The following is a 21,376-nucleotide window of genomic DNA, read 5'->3' on the forward strand; positions in this document are numbered from 1 at the left end:
CAAACCATTTGAGAGCGGTTTAACCCCATAAAGGAAAGAGCACCCAGGGGCTTCCTGGCATCATAGCATTTTCATTTAGAAAATGTTTCTTTAATTTGCTTAAAAGAACACTATAGTGTCAGGAATACAAACATGTATTCCTGACACCATAGTTGTGAAAACGCTATTCACCCTGATAATCACTATGCTCCTCCCCTTCATGACACTGTCAAAAAGGGGCATAGATGTCATTACAATTATGCCCCCCCCTGGAAAAATTCCTGCGGACGCCCATGTGTGGATGCATGTACTTTAATAAGTGAGTTTTTCACTATTGGAAGTACTATAACACCGAGCAATATCTGTGAATATTCGTCAGCTGATGTGTTCATATCAGCCTGATTCACAAATTGCTACATTTGCTTTGTAGACTGCAAAATGTGGATGTATCTCTATAAATGGCTTTATGGACACATTTTATATACAAGAACTCCTCATTCTGAGAGTGTAAGAAACAGTGTTCACTTTTATGTTAATTGACTTTTGCTGAATGCAGATCATATTTATATTTTATCTTTACCTATATTTTAAGATTTCATTGTTGAACTAAATTGCATGCTCCTGATTTCACCCTTAAGATTGCCATCTGGGGTGACTTATTTGCATGGTATCCCGCTGTACTGGTTTTAGAGAAGTATTTAGTAAAATTACCTCTATTCCCTGGTTCCCCATTTGATTCTAGATGCTGCCCTCAATTTCCATTTTTTTTCCAACATCTGTAGATGTTGTACAGAAATCAAGTAGCAAACTAATGATAATATAGTATAGCTGATACAGAACGTCATAATTAGTAACTCACCATTTACTTTCAGTCTCTCACCATGCAGCTTCTCACACACACTAAAAACTTAGCTTTATACTAGAATAAAACCTTGTTATCTCATCCTCTCAAGTTTTTACCATGCCTCGCCTTGAAAATGTAACCTAATTTGAGCAGGTCAGGTGTCAAACTCTTGTTCCCGTTAACATTTGTAATTGTTTGTTTCTTATTAGTTATGTAGACATAATGTATCCTCACCACAAAATTGTAAAGCACCAAGGAATAGGTGGATAGCAATAATAAATAATAATAGTAATTACAACTGTTAAAACTCATGGCCTTAGAGTTGTAGCACACAGAAATTAATTCCACATACCTTGTCGCCCTACAGGTGTCACACACCCATCCTTGTTCCTTCTTGTTGTAACGGCTACAGTTTTTACAAACATAGAATTTGCAATCTTGGCACTGACGTTTGCTGTTGAGAAGGAACTGGAATGGATTCAGGCAATGCAAGCAGTGAGTGTTGTTCAGACGGCTTTGACCGGATAATATCTCTCTTTTAGCGCTCTCCTTTTCAACCTTGAATTTCAAGTCTCTGGACAATAAATAAATGAGGATCCTACTTATTAACAAGAAATAAGATGTGGACAAAAGCTCCCAAGTTACAATAAAGGCAAAGTAAGTGATTACAAACATTGGCCTCCAAGTCTTCATGAGTCCACCACTAATTGGTCGCATAACAAGACAGCCATAAAACTAAATATATGTCAACCAAGAGGACATTAACATTTTTTATTTGTTTTTTGAAAATCAACATGATTTCCTTGGGGATGAAAAGAACCAAGTATGACTTCTTCTAATAATATTAAAAATTAAGATGGACCATTCAAAGAGCCTGAATGGTCAATTCAAGTAAATTCATAAAAAAAACTATTTTAATTTCCAACCAATATAATGATTATTGCTCAGTTTTATGATTGCAGCCTAAGACTAAGGGTTTATGACCACCAGTATTGGGGTGAGTGGAGTTGTTTAGTTGATTAGTCTGGGGGGGGGGGGAGAGGGGTTAACTCTACTTGTACTCTGTTTGCTAGTAGAAAGGATGAGGAGTGGGACAATGCTAGTTCTCATCTCTCTCTTTTATTTCTCATTCCTCACATACTAAGTCTTCTTTAGATTAGCCCTCTATTACAGGCTCATTCAAATATCAGTTTGGGTACAACCCAACCAACTCATCCCTATACCTACTTAGGATATCACCTACCTGATGTCCTCAGCCACAAATATGCATTTACGGAGCCTTGACGGATTAAAAAAAGTATATGTTTTTATGTATGTTGTTGGTCTCTATTTTTGTTTTTTGCGTAAATGAGGATTAAAGCAAGGGTGCTTTTAAAGCCAAGTCTAAAACAACAGCATGAACCCTGCACAAAGATATGTACTGCATGTCCTCTCAAGCTCCCCACTTCTTTGTAGTTTACTTGTAACTTTATACTTGAGGCACTGCTCTCCCCACCAATTGTTTTACCTCTATTGGGTAGCACCACACTTGGAAACAGACTGCAGTGTATTCAGACAGTGAACAGTAGTTTCAAAGGAAGTTTACAAGTATGCTAAAAAGAAGAGGGGGTTTGGAGAGGACTTGCTGTGACTAAAATTATGTCCAGAATAGTTTATTTATGTTCTAATATGACAATGCAATAATTCAAAACTCTGTGTGTGTGTATCAGAATTCAAAAAAATTTCTCCCCACTGCATAGGAATTGCCAATAAAGTTTATAAAGCTCCAAATAAGTGTTGCAGTTTGCTCCTGCATATCTTTGTGCAGTGTACATGTTGCTTTTCATTGTTCTACCACTTCAAAGACAGCCATACAAGACATTGTAGACATATTTTGCTTAAACAGACTGCGCAGGAATGCATTTACATGTCATTTGCCTACAGTGTTAAAATGAAGTATTATCTGGAATAATTGATATTACTTTGATGTAATGGCAGGCTTGTAGTGACAGCTTATGCTCAAATTAAGCAGCAAAGCATTTCATCTATACATTGTGCTAACAAAATAAAATAAAAAGAACTTGACCTTCACCTATCAAAAAATAAATAAAAAAATGCAAGCATATGGGGCTATGTTGTTGGCATTGTTCTGAATACCAAAGATTGACTGACAGGTGTTAACAGAAGTACCCTCCTGCAGGCTGTATCTCTCATTCCCTTTAAAAGAAGAAACATAAATCTATTTTGCGTCCATGTGGATCTTAGTTTGAGTATCATAAAAACGTATTCATAATTAAAAAAGGTAAATATTTGACACTTCTGGGGCGAGCATTTTTTGTTCTGCCTAAGGAGACGGTAAAACACTAGTATAAGTGTACAAACAATGTTTTGCTCACCGTGGGTTAAAAATACACAACCTAAAATAAAGAAGAGCAGAGAGGGACCACAAATGGTGTAGAAAAACTTAACACCATAAAACAGTGAAACTAAGATGCACTCACAAATATTTGAATCAAATGCAAATGGATCCTTGTCTTCTCTTTTCCCAATATTTATGCTTTTAGGGAAAAAGAGAGATACAAAACATAGTGTATGACTGTATATACACAAATGGAATACTTCATTAGATTTTATACTACTTACCTCTTGTGAGTGCATCTTAGTTTCACTGTTTTATGGTGTTACATTTTTTCTACACCATTTGTGGTCTCTCTCTGCTCTTCTTTATTTTAGGTTGTGTATGTTTAACCAATGTTTATATTCCTGATGATCCAGAGGAGTATTCACACTACCTTTAAGGGGGATTTTATTATTGTTTATTTCCCCACTGGTGTTGCATGCCATAGGGGGTAATACTGTTGTCCTTTACCTGTTATAATGTTTTGCTCACCAGCTGCTGCAGACTTTAAATCAAATTGTTACTCAAGGTGCTGTAGACTGAACCTCCCAATTGAGCACAAATACTTGGAAAATACCAGATTAAGAGAAATAACTCAATTGTTAAAAACAAACCAGTTTGTTTACTATTGACTTGGCTTATCTCTACCAAGAGGCAGACCTACTCTGCTGTGGTAGGATTCCAATAACCTGACCTCAACTAGAGGGTCTGAATCCTGAGAGAGTATATTGGGAGTAACTAGCGGAAAAGATGACACAAGCGTAAAAAAAATAAACACACCTCACACAACTCTGAAAGATGACAAGTGAGATAAAAATCAAGAACTATGTGAGTCAAGATGGAAGGTTGGGAAAGTGGCATATTCAAGGTGAAAAATAAAATTGTATAATAAAACAAATTATTGGGATGCAGGACTTTATTGAAATATACTGTATTTTGTTGCAGAAAATGGCAGGCGGGTGGGGTTTGGCTAATTGACATTATTAGCAGCATTAACACTCAATACCTACAAACGTAAGCCTACAGCAGCCACCTATGTAATAGCTACAGTTTTTATTTTATTTTTCTACTTATCGCAGATAAACCAGTTTAGTCCTCAATGGGCTTTGTTTAGCAAGGATGGCTCTCTTCCGTGAAAAGTTAACATACCCAGCCTCATTTACCTGTTCCAGCCACACAACGTGCGTCATCTAAACAGCCTTTTACATTTTTTCAGATGAAGTAATGCTGAACTGTTTTCAAACTAATCTCACGGCTTTCCTTAAATTAACATTTGAATTACTTTCGGATGATTTAATTTTCTTAATTTATCAACTGACTATGTAAACTGATATTAGCTTTACTTTAAAGTGCAGGGTTTAACTCCAATTACTAAGATTTGTAACCCTCATTCTATTTCTGGAATGTATATAAATATTAGTCTCACGTACCTATTCCATTTTTGTCTACAAGAGTAAAAACATATATTCTATTTTGTTATAAACTGCAAATACTACTATTATGCTTTCAGGAATATATGAATAACTATTTAAAACAGTCAATCTTTTAAGGACTAAGGTAATTATCCAACTTCTGTCCCAAAACAAAACCTATTTGTTCAAAAATATATATTTTTTCTTTCCTATACCAGGGGTGCAGACAAGCAGAGTCCCCACCTGGACGACCAGGGATCAGGATTTTCCCCTCCATAGCCAAAGGAAAGTCTCATGGAGGTGGTGAATAAAATGATACATATGTCTTCCCTATGCACCCACTACAGGCCTACAGCCCCTATCTCTCTGCAACAGTAACTTCGGCAAACCCGGGCGCTCTTTAAATAACCCCTGTAGTATATTTTTTTTTACTCTGGTTTGTAAACTAAAGATATGGCACCTTCCTCCAAGAGGGAGATTTATCAAAGCAGTGTTCTGAAAAATGGTGCAAAGTAGTAAGAGGGGAGGAGTCACCATTGGAATGTGCCATTTCACTTTGGGTTCTTGGGCTCTTTCACAATGCTCTGTTGGCGTATTCTAGTCCACAATGCTCTGTTAGCCCATTCCAGTCCATAATCCTATTAATATCATCCATCCCCTGATCATACTAACTATAGTTCAGGCTATGATTCTGGTAATATAGTCCTGGTCATGATCCTGTTAAGTGGAACATGGAAAGTAGGATACATTCTGAAGTGAATTTTATAACCAAATCATCCAGGGACTTCTAAAGTAGATAAAAGTAATTGTTTCATGACAGCATCACACGGGAATTACTGACAAGTAGTATAGGTAACTAAATTACTTCCCAAGCCCACTGGATGACAACATTAGCTGCTGACCTAAAATTCCATCATTTTAAAGGCTTGATCAATTCTCAGATGTGTTTTTAGTAGGAAGAGAACGGGTAAATGCATACAGTAATTTAGAGCGACACTTCCTTGTTATCAGTCCCTAGATGAGTCACTAAGTTCAGCCTACACATACCAGCAGCTGTTTGCTTTTGGGGTTTGGGTAAGGTGGAGCAGTCATGATATTTGGTTAGTAGGCTGTCTGTGGGTTATAGAAAGCACTCAACTATACTTACTTTCAAACACCTAGGCAAAAACTACCTTGATGCATTTGGAATATAGACACAGGCAGATCACTCAGAACTTGATCTGCAAGTTAAAATGCTAAAATGCTCTTGCTAATATTAGTCCATAGATTTCCATGTGAAGCCACATTACTCTTTCCCTATCCCTGCACCCTCTTGGTTAGGGTCATCTTTAAGCACTGGCATGCTGGGCAGTTGCTCAGGGGCCCTACAGCGATGTCTATAGTCCGAGATTGACAAGGGAGATCCTTTCATTTCCCCCACCGGCCCATGTAAAAAACAGCCTTGCTGTCTGCCCTCTCGGGCCAGTGGGGAGATCAAAGATCTCCTTCACCGGTCTTTGGTCACTTTGCTGCAGCAGAGGGAGGAAGGGAAAGAGGAACTGGGAGACTGTGTGTTCATCCCACGAGTAGGCAGATTGGGTCATTGCCGCGCGTTACCGTGGCAATGCTCTGACACAGGATTCACCTTGTGAGAGGAGTTAAAGGCATTCTATAGTGCCAGGAAAAACAAACACATTTTCCTGGCACTATAGATTTCCCCTTTGTCAAGGCCCCCTCCCGCGGCACTGAAGTGGGTCCAGCGCTGATGTCCCTCGGCGCTGGCTCAGCACTGCCCACGCTCCTCCCCTGCCAGCGGCAATGGCTGCGCTCGCATTATGATCTCCCCATTGAAAAGCATTATTCAGTGCTTTCCTATGGGGAAAATCTGATGCTGGAGGTCCTCATGCAGAGCGTGAGGACGTCCAGCGTCAGATAACGGACCAGAAGTCTGCTTCAATTCCATGAGTCCCTCTGGTGGCTGTGTGGTAGACAGCCATTAGAGGAGGAGTTAAGAGGTAATTATTGCAGTTTATAAAAACTACCTGCAAAAAAAAAAAAAAAAAAGGAACAGAATTCATCAGTCAGGAGATTCTCACTGTGGTCTGTCTTGAATGTCTAATTTTATCTAATTTAGGAGTATGTAGTTCAGCCCTCAGCAGATCTATTGTGTGTGTGCCCACTGACAGCACACACGCTACAGTTACATTTTATGAAACCCTATTGTTAGTTGCTATGGCTAGGCAAAGCAAATCCATGAACCACCACCACAGCTTCTCGGATAGATTGTGACCCATGCCCATGTAGTGTGTGCATGGCGTACAAATATTTTGCAAGGAAGAGAAAAAACAAAACACATTACTAAAAAATAATCTGGAAAAACTACTTTTCTCCACAAGGATGCAAGTGATGATGCCAGGGTAAACACTTATTCTATATCCTGCACTTTTATCTGCCCTCTTCTGTAAACCCCATACAGCAATTACTAGGTTCAAGGTTGCCTGTGATATTTTGCTTTCCATTACAAATATTAATTACTCCCTTCTGAAAACATTTGTAATTTACTGAACCAGATTTTGAAAATATCAAGATACTTTAAGAACAGAAATGGCACCTATGTGTTAGTCATCCCATACACCAGAAGTGGTGCTACTGCACCAAATATTGCATTACGTATCAAGAATTACGATCAGGCATCAAACCCGTGCCATACTAGATGCATCTTTGTGACCTTGAGTCTTTGGCCACATCATTCTATGACACGGCCTTGTACTTTAGGGTATTTTACATTCTTTGTCTACATTTTGAAGCAGCGCTAATTTTTGCGCAAATGGACATGTGCAACTGACACAGGGTTACAATGTCAGAGCCTGATCCCATTAAAACTCTGATCACTCTGGAATGGGGGGTCTTTCATGATTCCATATCCTGAAGAACATTTTTCATATGGTTTTGTGGGGTTATTAACCTACTTTTGCTATTGACCTGATTTTTTACATTCTAGCATCTTTGATCAGGCTAGTCTGGATTTTGACATCTCCTGGCTTAGTTTATCCTTGATTAGTTAACTGGTCGAGTAATTACAGGATTAGTTCGCTATATTAAGTATGAACAGTACAATTCAAATATAAAAGCGCTAAATGTATGGCTCTCTGACCACCAAATGAGGAAAAGAGGAAAAATATATACAAAGTTCCTAATATGCCTCAAAAATGTGTACTCCCAATGTACAATTTAAATTCCAAAAGCTGCTGCACACCTGTGTGTACCCAAAACCCACACCAACACACAAACAAAAATACTTATGAAGGTGGAGCGCAAAGTCAGATCTACATTCCCATATGATCCTTTAAATCGTTTCAGCTCAGATGAATATATGGAAAAAATAAATAAAGTGCATATAATAGTGAAGCACAGTTTCAAATAATTACACAATTTTATTAACTAGACATAAAACACTCCTAGCACTGAAGAGGATTGATATAATTCAATCTCCAATAGAATACTTAAAACATACTATACAAAATAGAAATGAACAAAATAAACAATGAATAAATGAACTGTAAGCCTCTTACAAGATAAAAGTAAGTTTTATGCAGTCCCAGCTGCTACTCACACACGCTTTGAAATTGTCTGAGCCCAGGTATGATGTTAGCTGGCAGCCGGCTTCTCCTCTTTCCTCCACGGATATCGCGGTGAAAGCAGACCGCTTTGGTAGTCCTGGGCGTCAGTAAGGGTTTCCGAGCTTCCCGGGTGCTCCGCCCCTTTTGCGTCTCTACGTCACCACGTGACAAGCGTGCGTCACTGCGTCGTCTACGCGTTTCGCCGAAGCTTCCTCAGGACATGATGCTGCCAGCTAACATCATACCTGGGCTCAGACAATTTCAAAGCGTGTGTGAGTGACTGGTTATGAGGTTACTCCTGCCCACTAAACAGTGCGTGAGAGGGAGCTGAGTTGGGACTGCATAAAACTCACTTACTTTTATCTTGTAAGAGGCTAATAATAATAATAATAATACAAATCCTGCTAAGGGCCAGATCTCTTCTCTCTCTCCATTGACCGTTCTTGAACATATTTTAAATGAAATCACAGTTGACTGTAGTCTACAAAGCATTTTTTATATATTTTTGTTAAACCAACTGAATTAAAAAAAAATAAAAAAAGGATAATTTCTCCGCAGAACACTTACTCAAGTCTCTCTTCTTCCTTCCTCCGTAAGCTGATGTCTCTCTGGACCACCTCCCACACATGTTTGGCTTCATCATCGCTCAATTTTGTCAAGTCCAGCTTCTTCCCCATGACAACTTGAGCCTGATGCTTTGAGAAGTTAACACGGTACTGGTTGATAATGTACTCTGACAAAAACAGCTTCTGTTAAAATGAAAGAGAGCCAAATTCATAACTTTTTTTTTTTTTAAAAACTGTCTGTATTCCTGTTACAAACTCAATGACGATGACTGCTTATGCATGGATTTTAAAGAGCAGATAGCAGAATGCATTACACAGTGCAGATGGGCAGAGATCTGCAAACGTTACAGCTAGCAAACGGACAGATAAATGTGATAAACACTTAACTTGTAGACCATTACTGTCTTTCACGTTTTTTTTTCTCAACTTCTGAGATGATGGATAATAAAATCAGAAGAACCAAAAAGAGGAAATAAACTGTACAAAAAAAAAAAAGTGATGTAGTGGAGCACATGGTAATCTGTTGCTAACACACAATCATGAAGATAGATAGGATTCTTTAGATAATTTCTAGATTTAGATCACAGGAAAGTCTCTTTATGGCACGTTATATATGTTTTTTGTTTTTTTTTAAATAAAACAGTCTGAAATAAGCGGCCAAAAAACAAGACAGGAAAGCTCTAAATTCCAACTCAACTTCTCTCAAAAAAATAGGAGGTTGACATATGCATTTAGAAGAAACAATACAGGAACAGAGAATGAAATACAGTGAGAACGTGAAGGGGTACCGTGTTCCTAAAAGGAAAACTATAGGGTCAGGAACACAAACATGTGTTCCTGACCCTATAGTGCTAAAACCACCATGAAGGTAGCTTGCCCCTCATCTCCCCCACTTAGAAAGGGCATAAAACATACCTTTTTTCCATTACTGCACATGTCTGTCAGTGTTGGCCCCACCCCAAATCCAAACTGATTATCTCAATTGGCTGAGATCTCCAAGGAGGCCAGGCCAATCAGCATCTCCTCAGAGATGCATTGAATTAATGCCTCCCTATGGGGAAAGTTCAGCATCTCCACGAAGAGCGTGAAGACGCTGAACAGCAGTGCCCAGGAAGCACCATTAGTAGGCATCTGAGGAGTGGCCACTAGGCTACAATGTAAACAATGTATTTTCTCTGAAAAGACAGTGTTTGCATGAAAATGTCTGCAGGGACTGTCTATACTTACCAGAACAACTTCAATGAGCTGTAGTTTGCCTGGTGACTATAGTGTCCCTTTAAAGCAGGGCTTGACAAATCCCAGAAGACCATGACATTTGTGAGATTTGTGAGCCTGTTCAGCCCCGAGGTGACCGGCTGCCTGAGAGCAAAGACTGGCGGCTGACAGCTCATGAAGTGCTGTGGGAAGGAGGGGTCGGCCGCCTCATGGAGAGCTGTGGGAGGGAGGCAAGCGGCTGACAGAGGGAGGGGGGTGGCCAGCTCATTTATTGCTGAGGGAGGGGGCAGCCGGGTAATGGTGAGCAGAGGGAGGCCGGCTGATGACTGTACTCTTCCTGCTCTGCTCCCTCGCGCACCCTGCAGTGATGCAGGGAGACTGGTTATGAGGTTACTCCTGCCCACTAAACAGTGCGTGAGAGGGAGCTGAGTAGGGACATGTCAGCAGCCCCACTGGACCCAAGGGAAAGGCTATCGACTCCAGCTCGCCAAAGGTAGGAAGACTGGGTGGGTTTAAATTAAAATTAAAAAAGTAATTATTTGTGAGTGATTATTTTACTCACCTTTTTACCCACGCCGTGCTGATGACGCCACAGCTGGCCCAAGCTCCATTCCTTAGATCCTCAGTCTTGACGATCTCAGCCAATCCAATGCTTCCCCATAGGAAAGCATTGGGAGACTATTGCGCATGCAGGGCAAAATGCCACTGCACCAATTTCTCATAGAGATGCACTAAATCAATGCAACCATATAGGGAACATTAAGGTAGGTGCTTCACAGTGTTAAGCACCTCTAGAGGCCATCTGAGTGAATGCCACTAGAGGGGTCACCAGACAGCAATGTATACACTGCTTTTTGTCTGAATGAAAAGTCAGTGTTTACATTTAAAAGCGTTCAGGGAGAGGATATCGACTTCAAAACAACTACATTAAGCTTTAGTGGTTCTGGTGACTATAGCTTTTATTTTAGCAAATAAATATGGGGATTCAATTACACCATCTGGATATTGGGATACTGTGACGTAGTGGTTAATATGATATGGCCTAATGGTGTAACTAAATCCCATTATTTCTTTGCTAAGATATGTGATTTTAAGTAGCCTTGTAAATTTAAGGCAAACACTCTAATGGAAAAACCTGCTCCAGATAATAGACCAGCACATTTGCTACTGGTAGAACACATGATTTTATTCTTGTTAATGTAACACTTTTTTTTGTGCGCGCTGCTCCTTAATCTGTATTTTGTATAAATGTTGATCTTTACGGCAGCACAGCTATTGAGATATGCATGTTCTGGATGTGCCCCCAATTTCCTTTGGATGCAACTTGCAATGTGGAGGTGACAAGGGCAAATATACAACACAATACATTCATGCGCACAGACTGACCTTAAAATCTTCATACATGAGTGCATTCACACAACATAATTAACTTTTTTTCCTCTAAACCTCAACAAAAATACACATCTGCAAACACACAAATACACCCCATGCATTTCATGCTGTGAAAAAAAATGGTTTGGTGCACGCTTTGGAAGCAAATAATAGATTAAGAAACAGCTAATCGGTTAAGATATTAAATTCGGAGTCCTGAAGGGAGTATGCATGGGTTAACACAGATTGAGTATTCTCTCCACCTAACAAGCATGACCAGAGATATTTTTTCACAGTAAATGATGTGCTCAGCCAGTCAGCTGATGGTCATGCTACAAGAGTAGCATGATCTCTGAAGAGAACACATTTCCAGTTAAAATCAGTCATCATCAATAGTCTTATTGTCAACTGAAATTCCTCATATTACATAAACTGTCCTGACCATATAAATGTGCTAAACGCAAAGCAATCAAAAAAAAAAAAAAAAAAAAAAAAGAGGGTTACATCTCGAGGCTGTTTGTGTCCTCTTTTTGCTCCAATTCAATTTGTGTAATAATTTTTTATTTAAAAATAAGAATAAAAATGGGTATTCTTGTAGCAGTTTTATGCTGACTAACACAGAACCCTTGCTGCAAGAGTTGCTTCTTCATTGAAGACTTTCACTTATCAAAAGTTCACCTTCTACATTCTACAACCTCATTAACAGCATGATGATGCCGAACTTCGTGAATGGTTCTCGTAGAGAAAGTTTGGTTTCAAAGCATGTATGTGAGAAGCATCAGAGTGGCTGAGCGGGGTGAACGCTGCACATGCCAAGTAGGTATTTAATATCTATGGTGGAATAAAAACCAAGTACAAAAACATAAAAAAGGGAAGTGACCCTCATCTAAAAGTTATGTTAACATTAACAAGAAATATTTAGGCGCAGTATCTTATTTTTTAGCCATTCATTTCACAGGCAGCTCTGGTACGAGGAGTTAAGTAGGCATTCAGTAGAATATTCTTATTGCAGTAACATACTACTAAGAATGATTGATACTTCAATTAAGTTATTATGGCACCTGAAGTGTAAATCAAGGCCTAAAACAGAAAACAAACTTTTAAATAAAAAAATTTTCAATTTCAGTGAGAATTATTTTTTATTTAATGCAATGTCGGTTATATTTTCAGCTGAAAGGATGCAAGAATTAACAGGTTGGCACTATAGCTACCTTTCAGTGCCAAGTATTGGCTTATTCCTTGTTTTAAGGACTCGTTATGCATTTCCTTGAACATGACATTATATGCTAGCATAAAAAAATAAAAAATATATATATTATGTATATAAATGAAATTGAAAATAGGTTGCCAAAACTTGAATACAAATATAAATGGGCAGTGTTCTGGGATATACCGTAAGTTAAAAAAACAAAAAAAAAACAAAAAAAAAACAACAACAAAAAACTGATAATTTTTATTTTTTTTTTAAACATAACATCATTGAGCATAGGAATATTAACAAAATGCCATCCTCTGAAGTGAGAAAGATTCTTACATCTACGTAAATCTGGTTGCTTTCATGTTCTTCTAAATTCCCTGTAGCTAAAATTTACAGGAATACGTTTCTTGGCTGTTCACCTCGCTCAAGTTCCACGTTCTCCTGGGCAATCCTTCCACGTTTGCCAAAGCACTTTGGTATGTTTGTTTTTCCTTGCTAATTAACTAATGGCCAATTATCCTTCTTAAGTAAATGTTTCTTTGAACTTCCTCTAGTCACTCTGCACAGACAGAGAAGCACACAAAAACATCCTGCTTTGGCTGGGGTGTTTGTTAGCTCTTCTCTTGGTCTATCATCTTACCCTTTCAGAGTAGGATGTGCCTTGCCCTTCAAAAGGGATCATATGGTAAAAAGTAAAGAGAGTATCTTTAGGATTTCATAACCTCAAAGTAATACAGGCTTTACCTAGGGGAAAATAGAATGTGTCTGGGTTCGTAAGTTGGATGTCATTTTGTTTCCCATCAAATGATCATCACCTACATTTGAGAACGTTGTTACTTGGGACTTATTACAACAGGGTCAGGAATACATGTTTGTGTTCCTGACCCTATAGTGATCCTTTAAGAAAGTCAACAGGTCAGGTAAGCACTCTCAGACAATGTGCATAGAATTAACATTAGCAAGCCCAGAACTTTAGCTCTGAGCTGGCTAATGAAATCTACTGGAGGAGCAATGTTAAAGGGAAACTATAGTCTCAGGAAAACAAAGTTGTTTTCCTGGCACCATAGCTCCTTAGAGTGCCCACCTTCCTCCCCCATGGTGCAGAGAGGGTTAATAACCTCTTCTGTCACTTACCTGATTCCAACACTTATGTCCCTCAGCCAGTGCATGCCTTGTTAGCCTCTTTAATGGGAGATCCAAAAGCTGACCGCCTGGCCATCTCAGGATCTCCCAGAGGCGGGCAGCTGCCAATAATGTGCCCAGAGGTGATGCCGGAGCATGACATTCCGGCTCCCAGCATCATTCAGCGGCACGCGAGGGAGCTGAACAGGAAGACTACAGCTTCCTCACCGCATGCATTGACGGCCGCCCATCCACCCTGCAGCACAGGAGCCCAGCAGCTGTCAGACAGCCCAGCAGAGTGCTCAGGAGGCAGCAGCAGACAGCCCAGCAGCCCCACTGGACCCCAGGGAAAAAATCCACTCCAGCTCTCCCAAAAGGTAGGAAGGCTGGGTGGATTTAAATGAATACAAAAAAAGAAACTATCTGTGAGTGTGTAAGGCAATGTTTGTGAGCGTAAGTCTGTGAGTATCAGGGTGTGTCTGCCAGTGTACATTTGTAAGTGTGCGTGTCTGTCAGAGAAAGTGTGGCTGTCAGTGTATGTCTGGTGAGTGTGTCTGTTAGTGTGTGTGTCTGTCAGTGAGTGTGTTTCTGAGAGATTGTTTCAGTCAGTGTGTCAAATAAGTGTGTGTTTATGTCAGTGTATGTGTATCTTAGCGTGTGCCTGTCCCGGAGTGGCCGTGTCAGTGTGTGTCTGTCAGTCCAAGTGCTTGTTGGTCTTAAGCAGGAAGAGGTGCAGCCTTAACAGGAAGGGGTGGGGCACATTTAGATTAGGGGGATGCCCGAGTTTTGTCATGCCAAGGGCAGCACAAATCCAAAATACACCACTTCCGTCAGCACTGTTTCATGCTCTGCCTCTGCTCCGCCAAGCTCGCATTAAGACTTCTTTATAGGAAAGCATTGTATAATGTTTTCCTAGGGGATTTTGGGTGGATGTACTCATGCACAATGTGGGGACGTCCAGAGTCAGTTAGGTGACCAAAAGTCTAATAACCACTCAGAAGTCCCTCTAGTGGTCATCTGGTAGACAGCCACTAGATGTGGAGTTAACCATCCAAGGCAATTATTGTAGTTTTATCAAAAACTGCAAAAATTACCATTGCAGGGTTAAGGGACCTGGGCCACTGCACCTAGATCACTTTAATAAGCTGAAGTGGCCTTGGTGTCTATAGTATCCCTTTAGGCAATAAGAAAGATTCCAGGCACTTCAAAATGTGCAACAGATTTAGTGCAACAAAATGAACAGCAACGTTTCGACCCCCAAGCTTGAAAAAGACCTCTTGGTGGGTCGAAACGTTCCTGTTCATTTTGTTGCAATAAATCTGCCTACGGCTTTCACATTTGGAGTGCCTGGAATCTTTCTTATTGCCTTGTCGTATTGGGTTTGCTGGTCCTGTTCCTGAGCACCTGTGGCCGTTGGGAGTGAGTGCGGTTCCTGTGACCAATTTTTTGCTATATAGTGTCCCTTTCATACTGAAATGCTGCACATACATGGTCCTTGCACCATGACCACTACAAAACACTTAAATGGTCATGGTGCTTGTAGCAACCCTCTAACATTTTTCTCTTCAATACATCTTAGCCCTGCTGCCCCTTGGAATTCGCTCAGTGTCTATCCTAAGCAGTTAACTTGAAACCAAATTGCACAATTTTAGACCAATTTGAAAAATTCTAAATTTCAGCTACAAACATAGATTGGACAATTTTAGCCTAAATTTCTGTGAAATTAGGTTTTCAACTGTTAGTGAATATAAAATGAAGAGGGCTCACTCGTGTATTCTCTGAATACAGAATACATGATGTACCAGTTATTTCAATAGGCATAACATATGTTAAATGACATAATGCAAACTGTTGCCATCATCAGGAATTAATTTCTCTATATCAAGTAATTATGTAGTGAAGAGAAGAATCACATAGAAGTTTACATATGAGACTTCACTGAGAAAGTGTTTGTTTTTAATCATAGTTTTCTAGATAAACTAGTAATGTGTATGCCTCAGTGTTGCACATGTACTTCAGGTTAATGCATTACTTTATCACTTGTTACTTAAAGAGAAAGAGGTGCTTCAAATAATTAATTCTATATTCCCCCTTGAACTTTATAATGAGAGGGGGGAAGACACCCTTCAGAGCAACAATAATATTATTAAGGGGGAGGGGGGTCTGTTCCCTGCAACACAATGTATTCAGGTCCCTCTATATCAACCCACCCTCTGCAAAATACTGCACTCAAGAGGACCTTCTATATCCGCCCATCTGCAACATAATGCACTCAGGACCCTCTTTATACAATCCCCTGTATTATAATGCACTCAGGAGGACCTACTATATCAGCCCACCTGCAACATAATGCACTCAGGAGGACCTACTATATCAGCCCACCTGCAACATAATGCACTCAGGAGGACCTACTATATCAGCCCACCTGCAACATAATGCACTCAGGAGGACCTACTATATCAGCCCACCTGCAACATAATGCACTCAGGAGGACCTACTATATCAGCCCACCTGCAACATAATGCACTCAGGAGGACCTACTATATCAGCCCACCTGCAACATAATGCACTCAGGACCCTCTTTATACAATCTCCCTATAACATAATGCACTCAGGAGGAACTACTACATCCGCCCACCTGCAACATAATGCACTCAGGAGGACCTACTATATCTGCAAACACAGAAGCATAATGCGCCCATTACATTATATTTATCATAATGCACACCTGGTCCTCTTTCAGACCCCCTGCAGCATAAGGCACTCTGTAACAGGAATGTATCCAGCCACAAATCCAACTATATTTTCTAATAATCTGTGTAAACATCAATTGGAACGTTCAGCACAACGTTAGTATTTAATAATGTAGCCATTACCTGCTCCCTGGTTAATGCTGGAATGTCTGGGCTGGAATCTCCTGAGAGGAGTGCGTGTTTGTGGAGAGGGTGGTAGGACCTTCCCTATGTCACATGCTGCCCTCCCTCCTGCTATGTCGCCTCCCATAGCCCCGGGGAGCTCCAGTGCCCTCAGCTGCAGGCATCACATGAGCTCAGGGCTGGACAAACTGTGGGCACAGTCTGTTTTGCTTAGAAATGGCTAGCTCTTTAGTAGAGAACTCATTAAAATCTAATATGAGTGGAGGGTGTGACACAAGCTAAACCTCTTTACAAAACTTTTAACATCCCAGTTTCTTTCAACGTTCTTATCTCATAATTGTACTAACCATTCCCAATCCCTTCAATTTCCTGTCTCCTCTTCTCACATGTTGATTCTAATTAAAAAGAAAATGATTACAATTGTGGTGAACAGTAAAATAGCCAACTTGAAGGATTTTCCAGTTTTAATTAATCAAACAAAAACATATACATTACAAGCAGGACTGCCTTAAAATGTTTTTGGGAACCCTTATACAACCAGTGGCGTCACTAGGGGGATTCAAATTAAAGTCGGGAGCTCTGCGTCTCCCTTCTCATGCTGCAGCAGCACTGTAACTGATGGACTTTTCCTGCCTGCGGCCAGAGGGGGCGCTGTGTGCTGGGAGGACTTCCTCCATGATCACAGACAGCAGCGCAGGGGAGAGACAGGGAGTGGAAGATCAGCTCTGCACAGAGGCATCCAGGCAGCTGCTGGTAAGTGTTACTCAGACTGTGGGGTGGGGAGTGGGTCAGTCTGTGTGTGTATGGATCAGTCTGGTGTGTATGGATCAGTCTGTGTGTATGGATCAGTCTGTGTGTATGGATCAGTCTGTGTGTATGGATCAGTCTATGCGTGTATGGATCAGTCTGTGTGTATGGATCAGTCTGTGTGTATGGATCAGTCTGTGTGTGTATGGATGATCAGTCTGTGTGTGTATGGATGATCAGTCTGTGTGTGTATGGATGATCAGTCTGTGTGTGTATGGATGATCAGTCTGTGTGTGTATGGATGATCAGTCTGTGTGTGTATGGATGATCAGTCTGTGTATGTATGGATCAGTCTGTGTATGTATGGATCAGTCTATGCGTGTATGGATCAGTCTGTGTGTGTATGGATGATCAGTCTGTGTGTGTATGGATCAGTCTGTGTGTGTGTGGGGGGGGCAGTCTGTGAGTGTATGGGTCAGCCAGTGAGTGTATGGGTGTGTGGGGGGGGGAGGGGGGGGGGAGATGTCAGTCTGTGTATGTATGGCTTTGTCTGTGTAAGGGAACAGTCTGTGTGTGTGGGGGACAGAGTATGTGTGTATGGGTATGTCTGTGTATGGGTCTGTCTGTTTATGTGTATGGGTCAGTCTCTGTAAGTGCTTGCGCTCCAAGAGACAGAACTCTCATCTCGTGACCCCCTCTGTACCCGATGGATAGGCAGCCTTCTCAACCACCATGGATCTGATTGTGACACCCCTCCCTGCAAGGTAAGATGAGGGAAAGGGGAATACAGTATTCTTTTTTTTTTTTGTAAACAACTATTAAAGTAAAAATTGTAAAGCTGTTCACTGTCCCACTCTCTACACCCCCTGAACACAGTACACCCTCACATACAGTGAAACCCCCCCCACATACATTACACTCCCACCAACACAGAGTACACCTTTGCATACACACACAGTGCACACCTCACACATCATCTCTTCACCTACATACCTTTACCCCCACAAACACATGCATACATACATGCTTTACCCCATTACACACCATATCTCATAAATATATATATATATTAATTAAAGGACCACTATAGGCACCAGGACAACTGCACCACTTCATCTCAATGAAGTGGTCTGGGTGCCAGGCCACTCTAGTGTTAACCCTGCAGCTGTAAACATAGCAGTTTCAGAGAAACTGCTAGGTTTACACTAGGGTTAATCCAGCCTCTAGTGGCTGTCTTACAGACAGTCGCTAGAGGCGCTTCCGCGCTTCTCACTGTGAAAGTCACAGTGAGAAGACGCTGACGTCCATAGCAAAGCATTGAGAAATGCTTTCCTGTGGGCGGTTTGAATGTCTTGCCCCGCATGCGCATTTGGCGCTGACATGGGCAGAAGGAGGAGAGTTCCCAGCGCCAAGGGAGCCCGGCGCTGGAGAAAGGTAAGTGTTTCTAACCCATTCAGCCCAGCGGGAGTGGAACCCTGAGGGTGGGGGGGACCTTAAGACCCTATAGTGCCAGAAAACGAGATATATATAACAACAACTCCTTAATAAGCACACAGTGCAACCCCAATACACATATAATGCACACGCGCACACACTTTACAGGCCCTTCCAACACACACACATATTTTCCCACACAATCACAATTTAATATTTTTGTTTCAATTTAAATCCACCCAGCCTTTGGGAATGCTGAGTGGATCTTTCCCTGGTGTCCAGTGTGTCTATGTCAGGATCGGGACAGGGATCCAACACGCAGAGTACAAACAGTAGCCAGATACGTATACCGGACCTTAGAATGGCCGGACTAACGTAAGTAGTACAGTATAGAATGGTCAAAGACAAGCCGAGGTCGAGGGTAACAGAAGACAGGTAAGCGAGAGACAAGCCGAATCAAGGGTAACAGAGATAAGCAGAGTAAGGTAAACAAGCCGGGTCAAAACCAAAAGGGATAATAGAATACACAAGCACTGAGTGACTAGAACAAGCTAGAACCACGACAGGGCAATGAGCTAATGAAAGAAGCTCTGTTAAATACCCTGTTCAGAGCAGTAACCACGCCTCCAAGGCGTCCTGATTGGTCCTGCAGCCATTGACTGACAGGTTGTTCCGGGGGAGTGTCCTGATGACTACTTCCTGCCTAGATGCTGTAAAAGGCAGTCACTCCCTCGCGGCCGGCCTAGCATGACCGGATAGACCGCGGGGAAGGGAGCCATCAGACCGTCTGGATGGAGGAACAGCTAAGTCTCTACCTCTTTCGGAGGTAGAGACCACAGGTACCCTGACAGTACCCCCCCTCTCAGATACGCCCACCGGGCGGAATGAACCGGGACGAGATGGGAAGCGAGAGTGATACGCCCTGCGGAGACGGGGAGCATGAACATCCTCCTGAGGTACCCAACTCCTCTCCTCAGGACCATATCCCTTCCAATCAACCAGATATTGTACTCTCCCCCGGGAGATTCGAGAATCAATAATAGAGTTAACCTCATACTCCTCCTGACCCTCCACCTGAACGGGGCGAGGAGGGGCTATTGTGGAGGAAAATCTGTTACATATGAGTGGTTTCAGCAATGAAACGTGAAACGAGTTCGGGATGCGTAAGGTATTAGGAAGAGCTAAACGATACGCAACTGGATTGATACGGGTCAGCACCCTGTAGGGTCCAATATAACGAGGAGCGAACTTCATGGAGGGCACTTTTAAACGGATGTTCCTCGTGCTCAGCCATACCCTATCACCTGGAACAAAGACCGGAGCCGCCCTTCTACGTTTATCAGCGTGTTTCTTGACCAACATAGAGTTGTGCACAAGGATTTGTCGAGTTTGATCCCACAACTTCCTCAAATTGGCAACATGAACATCAACCGACGGCACCCCCTGGGAAGGGGAATCCGAAGGAAGAATAGACGGATGAAAACCATAATTCATGAAGAAGGGGCTTGAATGAGTAGAATCGCAAACGAGATTGTTGTGTGCAAACTCCGCCCAAGGAATCAAACCGACCCAATCATCCTGGTGTTCAGAAACAAAGCATCGTAAATATTGTTCGATTTTCTGGTTGGTACGTTCAGCAGCTCCGTTAGACTGAGGATGATAGGCAGAAGAAAAGTTTAATTTAATACCAAGTTGAGAGCAGAAGGACCTCCAAAAGCGGGAAACAAATTGGGAGCCTCTGTCCGATACAATTTGAGAGGGTATCCCATGTAGGCGAAAAATCTCCTTAGCGAATATCTCTGCCAATTCGGGAGAAGATGGGAGTTTAGGCAGGGGAATGAAGTGTGCCATCTTAGTAAACCTGTCAACCACGGTGAGGATAACAGTCTGTCTTTTAGAGATAGGTAGATCGACAATAAAGTCCATGGCCAAACAGGACCATGGTTTTTCTGGAACCTCCAAGGGGTGCAGGAATCCACATGGAAGCGTATGGGGTTGTTTGGTTTTAGTACAAACTTCACATGCAGCGATGAACTCCTCAATATCCCTCCGTAAAGCAGGCCACCAGAAGTCCTTAGAGATCAACGCGTACGTTTTGCGAATACCAGGATGTCCCGCCATCTTGCTATTATGTAAACACTGTAAAAGTTCCAGTTGAAGAGCAGGAGGAACGAAATGACGGCCCGCAGGAGTCTGTTTAGGTGCTAGATGTTGCAACTTAATGATCTCGGCCAGTAATGGAGAATGAATCCTGAGATTCATATTAGCAATGATATTGCATTTCGGAACTATAGAAGAAAGAACTGGTTCAGGTACAGTAGAAGGTTCATATTGGCGAGATAATGCATCGGCTTTAGAGTTTTTAGAACCAGGTCTGTAAGTCAGTACATAATTGAAGTGAGTCAGGAATAAGGACCAACGAGCTTGTCTAGAGGATAAGCGCTTAGCCTCCCCAATATAGGACAAGTTTTTGTGGTCCGTCAAAATCGTAATAGGGTGTAGGGTCCCCTCCAACAAATGTCTCCACTCCTTTAAGGCTTTAATGACTGCTAACAGTTCCCTTTCCCCGATGTCATATCTGCTCTCAGGCCCAGAAAATTTCTTAGAGAAAAAACCACAAGGGTGTAACGGTTTAT

At 41.5% G+C, this 21,376-nt stretch overlaps 1 protein-coding gene across 3 annotated transcripts in view; it reads right to left on the minus strand.

Moving 5' to 3' along the window:
- The window catches only part of MLPH (melanophilin), a 96,162-nt gene extending 79,436 nt beyond the window's left edge, over positions 1 to 16,726 (minus strand). The window contains exons 1-3 of one of the 3 annotated variants that reach the window (XM_063430007.1): positions 16,560 to 16,726; positions 8,779 to 8,960; positions 1,176 to 1,397 (exon numbers count right to left, since the gene is read on the minus strand). In XM_063430007.1, the coding sequence (XP_063286077.1) occupies positions 1,176 to 1,397; positions 8,779 to 8,888 (332 nt within the window). In that variant the 5' untranslated portion in view covers positions 8,889 to 8,960; positions 16,560 to 16,726. The remainder of the gene's footprint in view (positions 1 to 1,175; positions 1,398 to 8,778; positions 8,961 to 16,559) is intronic. The other 2 variants (XM_063430008.1, XM_063430010.1) reach the window with 2 other exon arrangements.
- Positions 16,727 to 21,376: the final 4,650 nt, after the last annotated feature.

This window comes from Pelobates fuscus, chromosome 8, assembly GCF_036172605.1.
Source record: "Pelobates fuscus isolate aPelFus1 chromosome 8, aPelFus1.pri, whole genome shotgun sequence".
Classification (NCBI taxonomy): domain Eukaryota; kingdom Metazoa; phylum Chordata; class Amphibia; order Anura; family Pelobatidae; genus Pelobates; species Pelobates fuscus.